At 40.8% G+C, this 14,139-nt stretch overlaps 1 protein-coding gene and 1 long non-coding RNA gene across 3 annotated transcripts in view; one reads left to right on the top strand and one right to left on the bottom strand.

The window, feature by feature from the left end:
* Nucleotides 1–14,139, bottom strand: part of LOC103386749 (solute carrier family 12 member 5-like) — a 114,891-nt gene that overhangs the window by 25,014 nt on the left and 75,738 nt on the right. For both annotated transcript variants that reach the window (XM_008321158.3, XM_017036790.2), the window contains exons 2-4: nucleotides 9,117–9,217; nucleotides 8,834–8,971; nucleotides 443–589 (exon numbers count right to left, since the gene is read on the bottom strand). In XM_008321158.3, coding sequence (XP_008319380.2) covers nucleotides 443–589; nucleotides 8,834–8,971; nucleotides 9,117–9,217 — 386 coding nt within the window. The remainder of the gene's footprint in view (nucleotides 1–442; nucleotides 590–8,833; nucleotides 8,972–9,116; nucleotides 9,218–14,139) is intronic.
* LOC112487687 (uncharacterized) lies at nucleotides 11,192–11,421 on the top strand. Its single transcript, XR_003051000.1, has 2 exons — nucleotides 11,192–11,286; nucleotides 11,321–11,421. It is a non-coding gene; the product is annotated as an uncharacterized LOC112487687 (long non-coding RNA).

Here is a 14,139-nt window from a genome sequence, read left to right as displayed (position 1 = left end):
CTGTGGGATTAATGTTTACTGTTAGAAAATGATCACGAAACAATTATGCCAATACGTAAATCAATACAAATTTCAAAGTACATTTCCACCTGCCTATTAAATAGCTAGATTATTTTTCTAGCATTGGCTCAATCGTCAATAAAGTGGAAGATACTGTACTGTGGACTGGTGATACTGCGCCATCATTGAAGGATCATTCAATTTTTCAAGTAAAACATCTTTTAGCCTTTCTTCTGTTAGTATCAGAGTCTGAATAACCTGTTGTTTTGTCCAACTGTGGCCAGGTGTCAAATGACCTACGGACCAGCACCGGTCCCCGGACCAGGGGTTGGAGACCGTTGACTTAGACAACACGACATCATATTCTAGAGTCTTAACTTCTGGGTTTTGTAAAAACGATCTTCGTAACGTTGCTCAGCAGACTTGCTGAAAGGAAACTTACTGTGGTGCAGCACATGAAGACGATGATGAAGGTGCCAATGACGCCGCCGATTCCCACCAACCAGGTCATTCTGAGGAACAGAATCACGCCAAAGATGTTCTGGATGCACGGCAGGTAGACGCCCATCAGAGTGCCCAGCTGCGGGGCCTGCAAGAAGAAAAAATAAACGTGGTAAATTAATATGTGGAGAAAACAGGCAGGAGATTTACACAGCAGCAAGTTGGTTTTGCAGAAACTCGATAAGTTTTGAAACTTTGGTCATATAAGCTCAATTTCGAGCTATAATAGCAAACATTTGCGTCCTAGAAAACCTTCACTAGTGGCTAAAACGTTACTTTAAAAAACCACACTAATACAAACTGCACTCAGATGGAGCTAATCCACTACAGTATTTAGGCAGTAAATCTGCTGCGACATGATGGACACGACAAATGATGCAGGACTTTCTGAGCTGGAAAGTTAGAGTAGAAACTAAAGTCATTAGGCAGTCTTTAATTAAATCATCCTGACAAATGACTGTTGTCAAATGAACATTACTGTCTGATTCTACACTACATGATACATTTGGATCCAAGTCGTCTTCCTGCATCATTAAAATGATATTTTATAAAGAGGTAGAGGTAGAGAGAGAGAGGTAGAGAGAGAGGATCTAACAAGTATAATTTAATTTTCAATTTTTAGATAACGAAAACAGTAACGCCAACAACATTGACGACTGTGATTAATGCCACATTTGGATATCTTATAAGGTACTACAGCATATGATACACTGCCTCACATCATATACTATCACTGCACGTATCATACACTGTATAATAAAATATTATATCTTCAGTAACTACATCACTTTCCATCACTTATAGCTTCATTTACTGATATAAACCTTTATGGGTTATTATGGATATTTATGCTTCTGTTAACAACATTTAATCTATAAACCCTAAAATACAAACAGTAAACAAATTCATCATTAATTCCCAAGTATATTGAATGAGGTAACTAAAAAAAGTACAGTGACAGCCTTTGAGTATTATCTAGTGGTGAATTTCAAAGTCATGGTTGAATATCTCTTACCCTATAACAATGAACCAAACACCTGAATAACATCAGATTTAGACAAAATGTAAATTATTACATTTTTTTGTTTTACTTTTCTGAGGTTAATATGCTAGCTAGCATGACTTTTTGGTGTAACCAAACACATTGACTGTGTTTTTGTTTTGTTTTTTTCACTTTTTCATGTTAAATACAGCGAATATTCGTTAGGACTTTAACCTGATTATTATTTATTTGAGTTGAACAAATATTGTTCATTGCTGTGTGCTTTTTAAACTCCCGTGGGCCATACAAACTGACTTGTTGGGCCGCATTTGGCCCCCGGGCCTCGAGTTTGACACGCGTGCTGTATGCAGTGATTTTTTTTAAACTATTTTATTCTTTGTTAAAAATCATTTTAAAGGCCAAAACTAAACTGTATTTTAATATAATACTTTGAATGTCCTTTAGTTTCCGTGTGAGTGACACCCACTAATGCTTTTCTTCACAACACCTTTTTTCCTCATGTGTGTGTATGTGAGTGTGTACGTGTGTGTGTGACAGAGACAGAGTGCAGATCATCTTCACAGAGCTGATATGTAACCTGTAATCTTTCCTCTTTTACCACTTAATCTTCACAGAAGGGAATCTCTCCACCTTCAGCCCCACAGGGCTTTAATCAAAGATCCACACTGTGTCCTCCGCAGGCCGCCGGAGGGATGAGTGGAGAACCAATCTCGTCCATCTCTGTCACCTCCCCCACTATATGATAATGATGTGCACAGTTTGTATGTTGTCAGAGCTATGCAAATCAGACTGTGACTCACTCTGGCTGTGTCCTTCAGCGTGGTTTTGAGAGGGTTTTTCATCATCTGCTTGTCAACCGTCTAAATAAAGTTTGTTTCAGCAAATACAGAAACTTTATATGAACCAGAATCACATTTTTTTTACCAAGAAAGTTTAACATTTTCCCTCTCATTGCAGTTGATTAAATGTCGGGTGAAAACTTTTATCTGTCATGATGAATTTTCTGCATTACTTCAAGGTCGGTTTAAAGTAATTTACAAGAACATATGCAGAGTCTGATTAAAGTTCTGGACCAGGGAGAGTTGGACACAGGGTAATGATGTAGAAGAATACATTTATTTGAGTTTTTTGGAATTTTTTGATAGTAATTTAGCTCTTTTTTGACACAACCAACCCCATTGGGATCGGAAGTTGTACAAAAAGTGGAATTAAACCTGAAGCTAAAAACTAATGTGTGGGGATCCACTAGCCCAGATAGGAGAAAAATATTAATAAAAATAATTTAAATATGACTGAATCTATAATTGTAGCTCACCTGTTGAAGGAGGAAGATAAAAAAGGTGTTGCACTCTGACATGTCTTCGAGCCTCGAACGTATGAGTAAGGTTTTTAACTGCACATCCGTCAAACTAACATCTGGCAGACCCAAAAACTGCCATATGTTTTCACTTGGCCGCTCAGAACAGATGCTCTCTGCATGCTGTCTCCACGACTTTGTCCTTGATGACATTGGAAGCTGTAAATTTAATTAACTTGAGGTTTTTAGGTATTATTTCTGCTGCCTCAATACAGTAGGTCATTGGTCATGCTAGTCTTACAGGCAGCTAACTTGTGGGCAGAAGGACATGCATGTTATTCCACAGTCTATCCACTTACTGTCAATATGTTATTTGCACATACTGTGGGTAAACTTTTTGTTTCACAAAACACCTTGAGTGTCAACTCCATCTCAACATGTGTTTGTGAAAACATAGAACTTTCTGACAGCCTTAGCTATTCAGAATACAAAGACGAAAAAAAGTTTTGTTTTACATCTTAATGACTCTAAACCCCATAGAAATGTACCTTTTTGTTTGCAATGAAGAGCGGCATTAAATTCAAGGCCTTGGGTTTAACTTTTCCTCCCTGCACTGCTCTGGACAAAAGTTTAATTAAAAACAAAAATGTGTTTCCATTGGCAGATCCTTCAGGGACTTGGTGTGTAATACACTGTACAATAACAGTTGAGTTTTGGAGCCAGAAATGTTTCCCTGCCATCAGCACGTTGTTGTGCGGCAAAAAAACTGCCACAGCAGCAGAAAGTGGGATGAGGTCAGTTTGTAATAACAGGTAAGTTTTTAAAGGCAGCACCTGTATGCTCTTACACTGTGGAGTAGTGATGTAACAATTCAAAGTGAATGAACCTTTGAAGTAAAGCTTATAGAACTTGAATGACTTTTTAAAGACAGGAATCCCATTTTCATTGGTTTTATTGACCTGTTGACCTCTAAGGACAGAGGACATGGTTTATATTGTTTTATTTGCACAGACTGGGCAAAACCATCCTTTGGGAAAACTAATGTGGGACACATAGGAATATTTTCCGTGTCCAGTCTGAGTTTTACAACAATAAAAATGCACCCCTGCTAATATTAACGTGCTCCAGTAGCATCAGTGCAAAGGGAAGGGGATTCCAGTTTTGATTTATGCCTAAATAGAATATTAAGCGTGGCGACTTGGAAAATAATACTTTTGATATCATCACAGCGCAGATGAGTTCCTGCCCCGCATCACACCATGGGAGGGTAATATTACAAAAATAAGCAATAACCCTCACTACAGGAGAAAATTCATATTTGTATTGTCGCCTTCACCACACCACAGAGAACCACAGTCAGACCAACCCTGTGTACTGCCCTGTCACGGCACCGTCTGAGGTGGCTTACGTCCTGATGAATTTAATCTGTGTACTACAATAAGCAGGCTTTGGAAAACAGCGCTTGTGTGCTAGTAATCCTGTGTGTTACATAAGATGAAATGACACAGATAAAAGATTCCCAGAGGGGATTTTAAAAAAAAGCCCAGTGTTTCTGCTAAACTGCCCCGCAAAAAAGAAAAGATTCAGGTAAAGTGACAGACACTGATAATGACTTCACATTAAAAATAGAGTGAAACGCCGACGGAATGCTTCTGCACGCAGCTAACGACTGACCCGACTAAGAGGAAGGGCTGGAGGTTTAGTGGAAATAACCCTTTTCTGTTTTCATCCCATTGCCATTTCATTTGTTCATTTGTGCGCGAGGATTGCAGTCTGTGCTGATAATGGTCGCTCTCCCTCGCACACACAAACAGGCACGCAGAAACACACCGTGTTTGTCTGTTTAATGGGGCTGGGAGCCAGCAGTTTGAGGGTCTCCCTGGAGATTGAGCCACCGTGGGCACAGGGAACACTGACTCTGGTAAAGCCACAGGTAGACCACAGCTGCAGCGACCCACCGGGAAGTCCAGTCACCCTGCCGAAAGAGTGGCTAACGTGTGGCTAAACCCACCGAAAACAAGAGTGCTTTAATCTTCTTATCATCAATCAGCTCCTCCATTCATTCTTAACCGACAGCCGTCCACAAGACATGACGTTTCCCCTCCTCTGGTTCTCAATCCGGCGTGTGTGATTTAATGAAGAGCTCCACTGAGCTTCGGAGCACACCGAAGAAGAAGTATAAAGCTTCACTTCCAATATTTTAAATAGTCTTTGTTTAAACTACCAACCAGTGACTCTGTCAGTGATCATGACAAAGGAGACTAGACGGGCCGTGGAAACGAAGCCGTTTGAAAGAATTTGAGCGGAAAAGGCACGAGTTGAGGAGTCATCTGTGTCAATCTGCATTTCTCCCTTAAAAAAAACAAAAAACGCTGGAGTGGACACACAGGAGCAGCGAACTCTCATTACTACTTGGCCACAAGGGAAGCTTCAGTGGTGGAGATCCGTTACTGTTCAACTTTAGTGGCCAATCACATCAAGTCGTGATAATACTCCAACACTGGTCAACTGGATTATCTTCATGTAGAACGGGTTTAAGCATTTTGTCAAATAAGAAAAATTGTCTAAACCAGGGATTCCCAAAGTGTGGGGCGTGCACCTACGGGTGCACAAGCTGCCTCTAGGGGGTGTACAAGATGACAAAGGTAATGGCAGTTTGGTTTTTGCACACAATAAAGACATGTAAATGAACATTTCCTTTGTGAACTTTAGAATCAAAGGTGACATGATTGAACATCTTGCCTTTGTAAGAAAGCTTTTTAAGTTTTCTTTTTTTTTTAAAGATATGAGGAATTGGGGGTGTATCAGCCTGGTTGGAACACTGAAGGTTTGTTTGGGAATCTCTGGTCTGAAGGGAATTGTTTTGGTTAAAAAAAAGCCTGAATTTTATGAACACGGCACATTTGCAGGATATAAATCAGAGGGACAAGGACCACAGATGGGCGCCTAAAAAGATATCTGTGTTGGTTGAGAATGGGACTGGATTATTGAGGGGTTGACAAGAAATGAAATTATTATTAATACTAATTTGGCCATATTTGACATAAAATCGTACTGAGTTAAATAGAGCAGGGGTCTCAAACACATGGCTCATGGGTCAAAACTAGCCCGCTTGAGGTTTCAATCCAGTTCGCTTGAAGAAATTTGAAAAAAATAAATATTACAAAGACATTTCATGATCAGGTAACGTTTTGTAAAATGAAATTTCATTAAATATGAAGATTTATCTAATGTACTTTATCGCATAAAAACAAAGGTCAGAAACATTGACCTTTTGTTATTTATATGTAATTATACTATGATTGTACTGGTCCGGCCCACTGGACAACTAATTAGGTTGTATCTGGCCCCTGAACCAAAATGAGTTTGACAGCCCGGTAATAGAGGAAGTCATACTGACAAGAGAATAAAAGAGAGTAAAAATAAATGGAGTTGTCGTTGACATATAGGTTCTATTGTAGAAATATATTTTAATTAGCCTACACATAGGATAGTAAGACCTGTTTGTTTTTTCCGTCCTACCACCTTAAACGGCGACTGCAGGAGAGAGTTGAACGGGACGATGGGTAAACCTTGTAGGTTCCATTCTTTCATAATGGAAACATGATGATATTTAATCGTCTGAGAATTTTCCCCTTCACAAATGACTGTCTTATCATAACTCTTTAGCGGGCTCTTCCAAACTGTTAAAGGTAGTAAAGGTGTCAACTATCAGAGAGAGCACTGTAATTGAAACACGTGGTAGAATTCACGTCCTTGTGTGGCTGCGGGGTAAAGGAAATCAAAGGGAAGAAGAAAGACTTAGTGGTGAAAGAAATGGAAAACATCCAGGCTTCAGCCCCTGGGCCACATCTTGACGACTTTAAATATGTACGGCAGGATGACGAAGGTGTGAAGTGAGATGAAGTGAAGTGGACGATGTCTTGGTGGTAGGAGGCCGTGACAGAGAAGGGAGTCAGACTGGGAGGTGGTAACAGCACCTCCACGCTCTGGTGGCCAAACAGGAGCTGATAGGCCAAATGTGTTACTGCTCAGGTGTGCTGAATTATTAAACAGACAGAGCGAACACAGGCCAGCGAGCATCGGAGCGCCCTTTGACCTGCTGTGGATGAACCAGACGCTCATGTGAGAGCGTGCACACACACACACACACACACACACAAAAAGCCACATCTTCCTGTAAAACAGTGACCACTGCAGCTAAAAGTCCTCAGTACAGCTCAGCACTCACCGTCCCAGAAAGAGGTTCCATGTACTACTAGAATATTCCAGTCCAAAAGACTCAACATAACCTCACAGTTACTGCTGCTTATGGAACCTGTATTTAGACACACTATCAGCCTCTTCTATTATAGTGGAGAATATTTGATTTTTAGCAGTAGCTAATGGGGAAACTGTCAGCAGTAAAAGACGGGTTTGGTTCAAATCGAGGATAAAGCTGAAATTTATAAAGAAAGTCTTGTTTTATCATTCAAATTCAGTACTTCGTTAAAACAAATTCTGCAAGGGTACTAATTGGCGAGCGGAGCGGACAAGTACGTGGTCACATGGCGCTATGTGCGGAAGACGACTTAATTAACATTCGCCTGTTGTACGCCGTAAAAACATAATTGTTACCTCTGGGAATGTCACCTTCACCAAAGTGAATGATTTTTGCATCTTTAGTCCATATGTAGAGTTCTGGTTGGACATAAATGAAAGAGAAATCTATTTTAAACTCTATGTTTATTTAGTGTTATTTTGTATCTGTCTTAAATTCAACTTCATACTGCGGTGAAGCCATTCTGTCCAGTCTTTGTGGAAGGACAGTTGACGCTGTTTGACTTGGGTTTGATCGACTGGCGTTACACCTATTAGTCTGTTCCCGTTGAACGGACACTTCTGACTGAAATAAATAAATTGGCAGCGGCTGGTAAAGGAGGATTCTGGGGGATTTATTTCCAAGCACTGTGCGTTACCTTTGACAGTATGAGGTGATTTACAATCAAACTCCCGTTTCCACGGCATGTTCAAGGAACACAGTCCGGATGAAGGAAACCGTGGGCGGATTAGCTCGGCCTTGGTTTTCCTTCTTAACCTGCGCCACCTCCGGTCTGTTCCCTCATGTCACACACCGACCACATCTCTAATCTCGGCTTTCACTGTGTAACAATGAATAGGCCGCTGCCCTGCTCTCTGGCTTCCTCACAACTCACTCGCTCACTCAAGGGGCTGATGATGAAGGAGATGGAGTGAGAGGACGAGGGAGTGGAGTTAGAAATAGAGAGAGAGACAGAGGGCGATGGGAAGGAGGAGGAGGAGGAGGAGGAGGAAGGGGGGGCAGGGAGGGGGGGGGTTGTTAATATACTCCGGCGCTGGAGAGATTGCCGGTGGAATGGAATCCTGATTGGAGGAGCAGCGGCTCCATGTCACATGTGGACTAATTAAAGTATTGAAGGGGTTGAAGTGACAAGGGGGTGGGGGGGGGGGGGGGGCGATTAGACCCAGTATTGGCCTGAGCAGAGAAAAACACAGCCCAGAGCCCGGGGACCACGATGATCTGAGATAACGGGGGTTTTCTGCCATTAGAAACGAGTTCCCAGGTGGGTTGACAGGAAGTGAACGCTGGCATTGGTCTATTTGTACCATCTAATTATCCACCGTTGGCCCTGTCGATATCTTTAGTTGTTTGATGACTTAATGTGAAGGAGGGAGGTGAAAACACAGGAAACAGGGTTCAGTCAAGCAGTGATTATCAACCTGGGGCTCGCAGGCTGATTTCTGGCCCACTGAACCGTTCAGTTCGGCCAGTGAGTGGATTCCAAAACAAAGACCAAATAAATATTAAGACAAAATTTTTTTTTAGTCTCCTTACCCCAAGGTGTCGGTCCAGATAATTCTGGTCCTCTGACAAATATAGTCGTTCTAAAGCAATATATCTAGCAGTAACACTGGGATGAGGTTATTAACGTTTTTGTGTTTATTTTACGGGATAACGTCCCATTTGTAAAACGTTGTTATTATTTATATATGTTGTTGCTAGATCAAAATACCTTGACAGGTTTCTTGCGCGTTGTCTCCGCCTCGTTGTTCTCCGCCTCCTCATGCTCCTTGCTACCTTGAGGCAGATTGGAGTAGTTGGCCAGGCTGCTGAGGAGAGACGAGACCATGGGACTGGTGTCCATCTCCTCCTGCAGGGTCACAGACAAAACAGCTGGAGTGTCATTTGTTCCATGTAGTTTCTCCTCCACGGGCTAGGATCTACTTGAGTGATGGGTGGCTCCACTAATTTGGTGTGATGTGTTCACTTGTGTGTGTGTGTGTGTGTGACTTTACCTCAAACAGGGCCATGTGCTTGCCGTCATACTGCTGACTCTTCTCCGCAGCTGCATCGCTGCTGTTGATGAAGGGGCTGCTCTCCTTGGGGTTACTGTCGCCTGGAAGAAACAAACACAGACATGACTTTTTCTATCACACCTCATTAAAGCAGACAGAAAATCAGAGCAGGGAACAAACTGCAGCAGAAACTCTACCCCAAAATGGACTGGCCTCGTGCAATTACTGTTCATTGGTCATACAGCACAACAGAAAAAGACTGTCTTTCACAAAAGAAAGGAGGCTTTTCATCCCTCGAGTGTCCTCAGAGGACAGAACTTGAGCTAATGGGTCGTGAATTTGTCTTATGTTCAGTGTTTTATTGTCCATATGGCGAGCGGAAAGAAGTCGAGTCTATATTCTGTCACTGAAAGCAGATAATACGAGCTGAGGCAGATCATAAAAAATGGTTAAAACATCTAACCTTTTAAAACAAAAAACAAAACAAAAAAAACCCCAACTACAGCCCATCATTTCATTACCCGCGCTCTTCATTTCCTGAGGGTCACACTGGGAGCTGGAGCCGAACTCTCCGTGCTCTTCATTTTCTGAGTGTCACACTGGGAGCTGGAGCCGAACTCTGAGATTAATTCCTGCTCTGTAAGCTTCTTCTTCGAGTGCTAGCGCAGAGCTAACAGCACGATTCATAAAACCTCCTCAGCGGAAACATTTGTGACTGTACAGTACATTAAACCTAGTGTAATTAAACTAACTTAACTGTGCGAGCTTGTAACTGTGGATGGAGATATGGGTACTTGAGGAGAACCTACTGAGACCAGTTCCAGGATTAACACAAATCAGCTCCAGATCCTCTACAAAGAACCCTCGAAATACAAAGAAGCATAAAAAATGTGAAACTGTGTGGGTGACCCATTGCTTTAAGCTTCTTGCAGATGAACAGTAATCATTTTCCTCTAGCATTAAAAAATGATATTACTGTTAAAATATTAAATATTAAAAATGTCAATAAATGTTAAAAGCCACATTATTAGATTCAGGACAATGATATAGAAATAATCTGAACAACCAAATAAACATAAATACTACATAAATGGTTATGTTAATGAAACCAAACAGACACAAAACTGTCATGTTTCACTTTGAAATTGAGGTTTTTCAAACGGTTTTGAAACAAATGTATATATTATATTTTTTTATAATATTTTTGCCTCAACATAGACAATGATGTGAAATATTTTTGCCTCAACATAGACAATGAGTTAAATATTTAACAGTATTATTATTTAAAAATGTAAGTTAGGAAGTCTGAACATGGAGTATCTGCTGATATTGTAACAGAAATTATGAGATGTACCTTTTGTAACTGTTGCCTAGTAACCGCAGTGACAGAGCCGTAACGTGGGAGCTTTGTGCATCGGCTAATCATTTCACTGTGTTCCTGTATTAGCAACGCGACTGAGAGTGATAGCTTATCATGGTGTATTTTTGATAATGACAGACAAACGCTGTGAAACTCTGCTAGTGTGCCTTCATAAGAACTTTCTTAGCCTGCTAAGCTAACTTCCCCATCATCAGGAACCTACACAAGCTATCACATTACCCAAATGTTGGAATTACACAAAAAAGAAAAGAAGTATTTGTTATCGTTAAACCAGAAAAAAGTCAGTTTCTGAATCCCTCTGTAGTCATAAATAAGAAAAGAGAAAAAGCAGTCCACACTGTTTGATCCTATAGTGACGCGTGACAGTAGGTTAGCATTATGCTAATAGCCTGGTGTTGTGCTTGGCTCTTGTGAGTGAATTCCTTGTATTTAATGACTTAAATAACTTAAAGATAAATGATTTAGCGACCAGGTCATATTCTGTGTATGTGTCAATGTACTTGGAATTATATGTAAAAATATATTTATACGTAAAAATCTAGCTTGAATCAACAGATAAAATCTCATGTGCAGGGGTGGTGGTTAACTAAGGCAGAGTATAAAGTCAGTCACGCTGACCTTGACCTCAGAAAGACTGAGTCACCATCATAAAATCAGTGAAGGTAATAAATGTGGTGAGTCCGCTGTTGAGTGTCAGGGCAATAAAAAGCTAACAATGGTCGGAAGCAAACATTCGGGAGTCTGAGGCAGTTGATTACAGTCATCAGGTCAACACAGCCTCCTGTGGACGTTGTTAGTTTACACCTCATTATGTCCAGGTCAGGTTGTTAGTTTACACCTCATTATGTCCAGCCCTAACCTTTTATTTGCTGCAGTTTGCCAGAGCTGCCTCCCTACTGGACATTTGCCATTTAGAAAAAAAAAATAAAAAAAATAAAATTGAATACCGACCACTATTTGTTCACAGAGAAAACAGGTCTCTGTGGAGAATGCAGCGCCGAGCAGGCAGCGTCTCATTTGCACCCTCTTTGAGCCTCGTTGGAGGGAGACAGCAGATTGCTCTCCCTCTGGCTCCCGGGCCTGTCTTGGACTGAACTCGTCAAAACCGAGTTATTTATAGTCAGGATGCCGCAGCCATGTGGCATGACGTTGGGACACTGATAACAGCCGGGACGCCGCTCTACAGAGACAGAGCAATAGGGCCGGACAGACAGCAGCACGGCCGGCAGAGAGGAAAGGAGGCCATGCTGGAAATTCAGAGCATGAAAAGAGCACAAAAGGAGGAGGAGGAGGAGGAGAAGGTGTGAATGCAGAGAAGATGAGAGGGAAGAGAATGGAGGTGCTGATGAGAAGATAGAGAGAGAGAGGGACAGATACAGTAGATGGGCTGAGAGCGAGAAGAGACAGTGTGTGAGATACAGGCTCAGGCCCACAAAGAGAAGGAAGACAGACCCGAAATAGAAGCACGCACACACACACACACACACACACTTTATTTTCCCACTGCAAAACGTGAAAAAGCTTCTCCTGCATTTAAGGTTCAACTCACTCTGACCTGCACGTTTAAAATATACAGCAGTTGTTAAAAGCACGCCTAAGAGATTCTTTCCAAATCCATAAATTATTTCGATTATTGTTATAAAATATTCCTTATCACCTCAGACCATGTGAAGATGATGTGTGAAAAGGGGAGGAAGCAGCACGGAAAGATAAAAACCTGACTGTGGTTTGATGCAAAGATAAAATAAACAGGGAGTTAAACTGCAGCCTTTGTTCCTAAATGTATTTTTATTTTATTACGTTGATAATATTTCAAAAAGCAATAAAAAAAATCTTTCGCTTTGAATTTTATATTGAATATAAAGCAGTAAATACAAGATATAATAATATTTTTCACAAGGGAATAAGGATTTATTTCCAGATTGCTTTTCTTGACAGCAGATGTTTTTAAACATTAGAATTCTGTAAAACAGTTGCTTTGTTTGAGCAACCAACGTTATTTGACTTCGGACAAAGAAACACGTTTGATTGATTGATGATTTGTGAGCATCACATTTTGTCCCTTCTATTTCAACAGCCCTCTTTTGTTTTGTCATTGTGTTGAAAATGTGCGTTCACATGTGAATAAGAACTGGAACAGGTCTGATTAAATACGACTGTAATACTGACGTCACTGACGTCCTTGGTTTGTGTTCCCTCTCAGTAAAGGCCATTTTAAATCTAACACATAATAACAGCACTGAATATTGTGTTCACAGTGGTTCCATGGTGTAGTGGTTAACACGCCTGCCTCAGAAGCAGAAAACAGTCTTTGTTTTGATTCCCAGAAGAACCACATATATGGTGTCTCCAGCCTGTTGGAACAGATCTGATTTTCCCAAGTGTGGAATCAATAAAGCTTTTTAATAACTTTTGTTTTTAATTATTGTGTTCATCTGTATGATGTTTTTATGGTGGGTTTTCTTACACAGTTAAATGATCAATATCCTGCACAGTATCATGTGAGGTTTCGAGTCGTCCTCCTGGATTCTCCAATAAAATAAAATAAATAGTTTCAGTGGTCTCCGAATCCAAAAACTAATAAGCTAAAAACCTACTATATCAAATTATGGTAAATCACCAAAATGACCACCTCGAATGAGTGCAAATATTTAAATTACCCAGTCACTTAGTGAGGATGAGGAACAATCTGCTTCTGTAAATCTGTTACGTTCAGAAAAAGATAAAAAATGTACGCATGCAACTGGAAAAAGATAAAAAATGTACGCCTGCAACTGGAAAAACAAATTGACTAAAAGAGTAAAAATGAAGGTCATAAAGTAAAGTCACAGAGATCTAGTGCAACACACTGTGAGTGAGCTCTTAGAGGAGTGCGGCTGTAATCCTCAGCCGTACTGCAAATACACCACCCACGGAGGAGAAGAAGCAGAAGGAGCAGGAGGAGTAGAAATGGACGATCCAGGGACGATGGAAGAGCGACGACCAACTGACAGACCTGAACTGACGCTGACACTTCATTATGTAACAGTGTGCATCGCAGTGATGCCACAGAATGACGACTCTTCTGCACTGCACGCATGAAAGATCATTTTACCTCCTCTCACGAACCAAATCAAAGTGAGCACCTACACACACACACACACACAGTCACACACACACAGATCATACAGTATGGAACAATCCTGGGACTAAATCTGATCAGACGTCCAATCAGCTTATCTACTGTGGATCTGGCAGCAGCTCACCGACAAACCTCTTACGGTCTGGTCAAAAGCCCACATCCACTGCTCATTTAACAGACACAGCAGTTTGTTGGGTAAGTTCCAACAACCACTTTGAGTCTTTGTTTTTTTTTAATTCTATTTTGTCTTTTGAGTTTCAAAGTTATGTATTTGTATTATTTTGTATTTACTAAAAAAAGTCAGAGATTGTATACATAAATATATATTACTGCATAAGAATCAATATGTCAGTATATAATTATAGTTCAGTGGTCCCCACTGTAGGGAGGGACAGAGCCCCCCCTAGAGGACATTGAGTTATTTCAGAATTTCAATTTTACTTTCTTCATTATTTGTCCCACAGTGAGAAAACTGCACTGATTTGTAATTGTGTTCCTCTGTTCAATCAGTTTAGCAGTAC

The sequence above is a fragment of the Cynoglossus semilaevis genome, chromosome 11 (assembly GCF_000523025.1).
Source record: "Cynoglossus semilaevis isolate Cse_v1.0 chromosome 11, Cse_v1.0, whole genome shotgun sequence".
Lineage (NCBI taxonomy): Eukaryota > Metazoa > Chordata > Actinopteri > Pleuronectiformes > Cynoglossidae > Cynoglossus > Cynoglossus semilaevis.
Note: the sequence above shows the minus strand (reverse complement) of the source record. Positions and strands in the feature narration are given on the sequence as shown.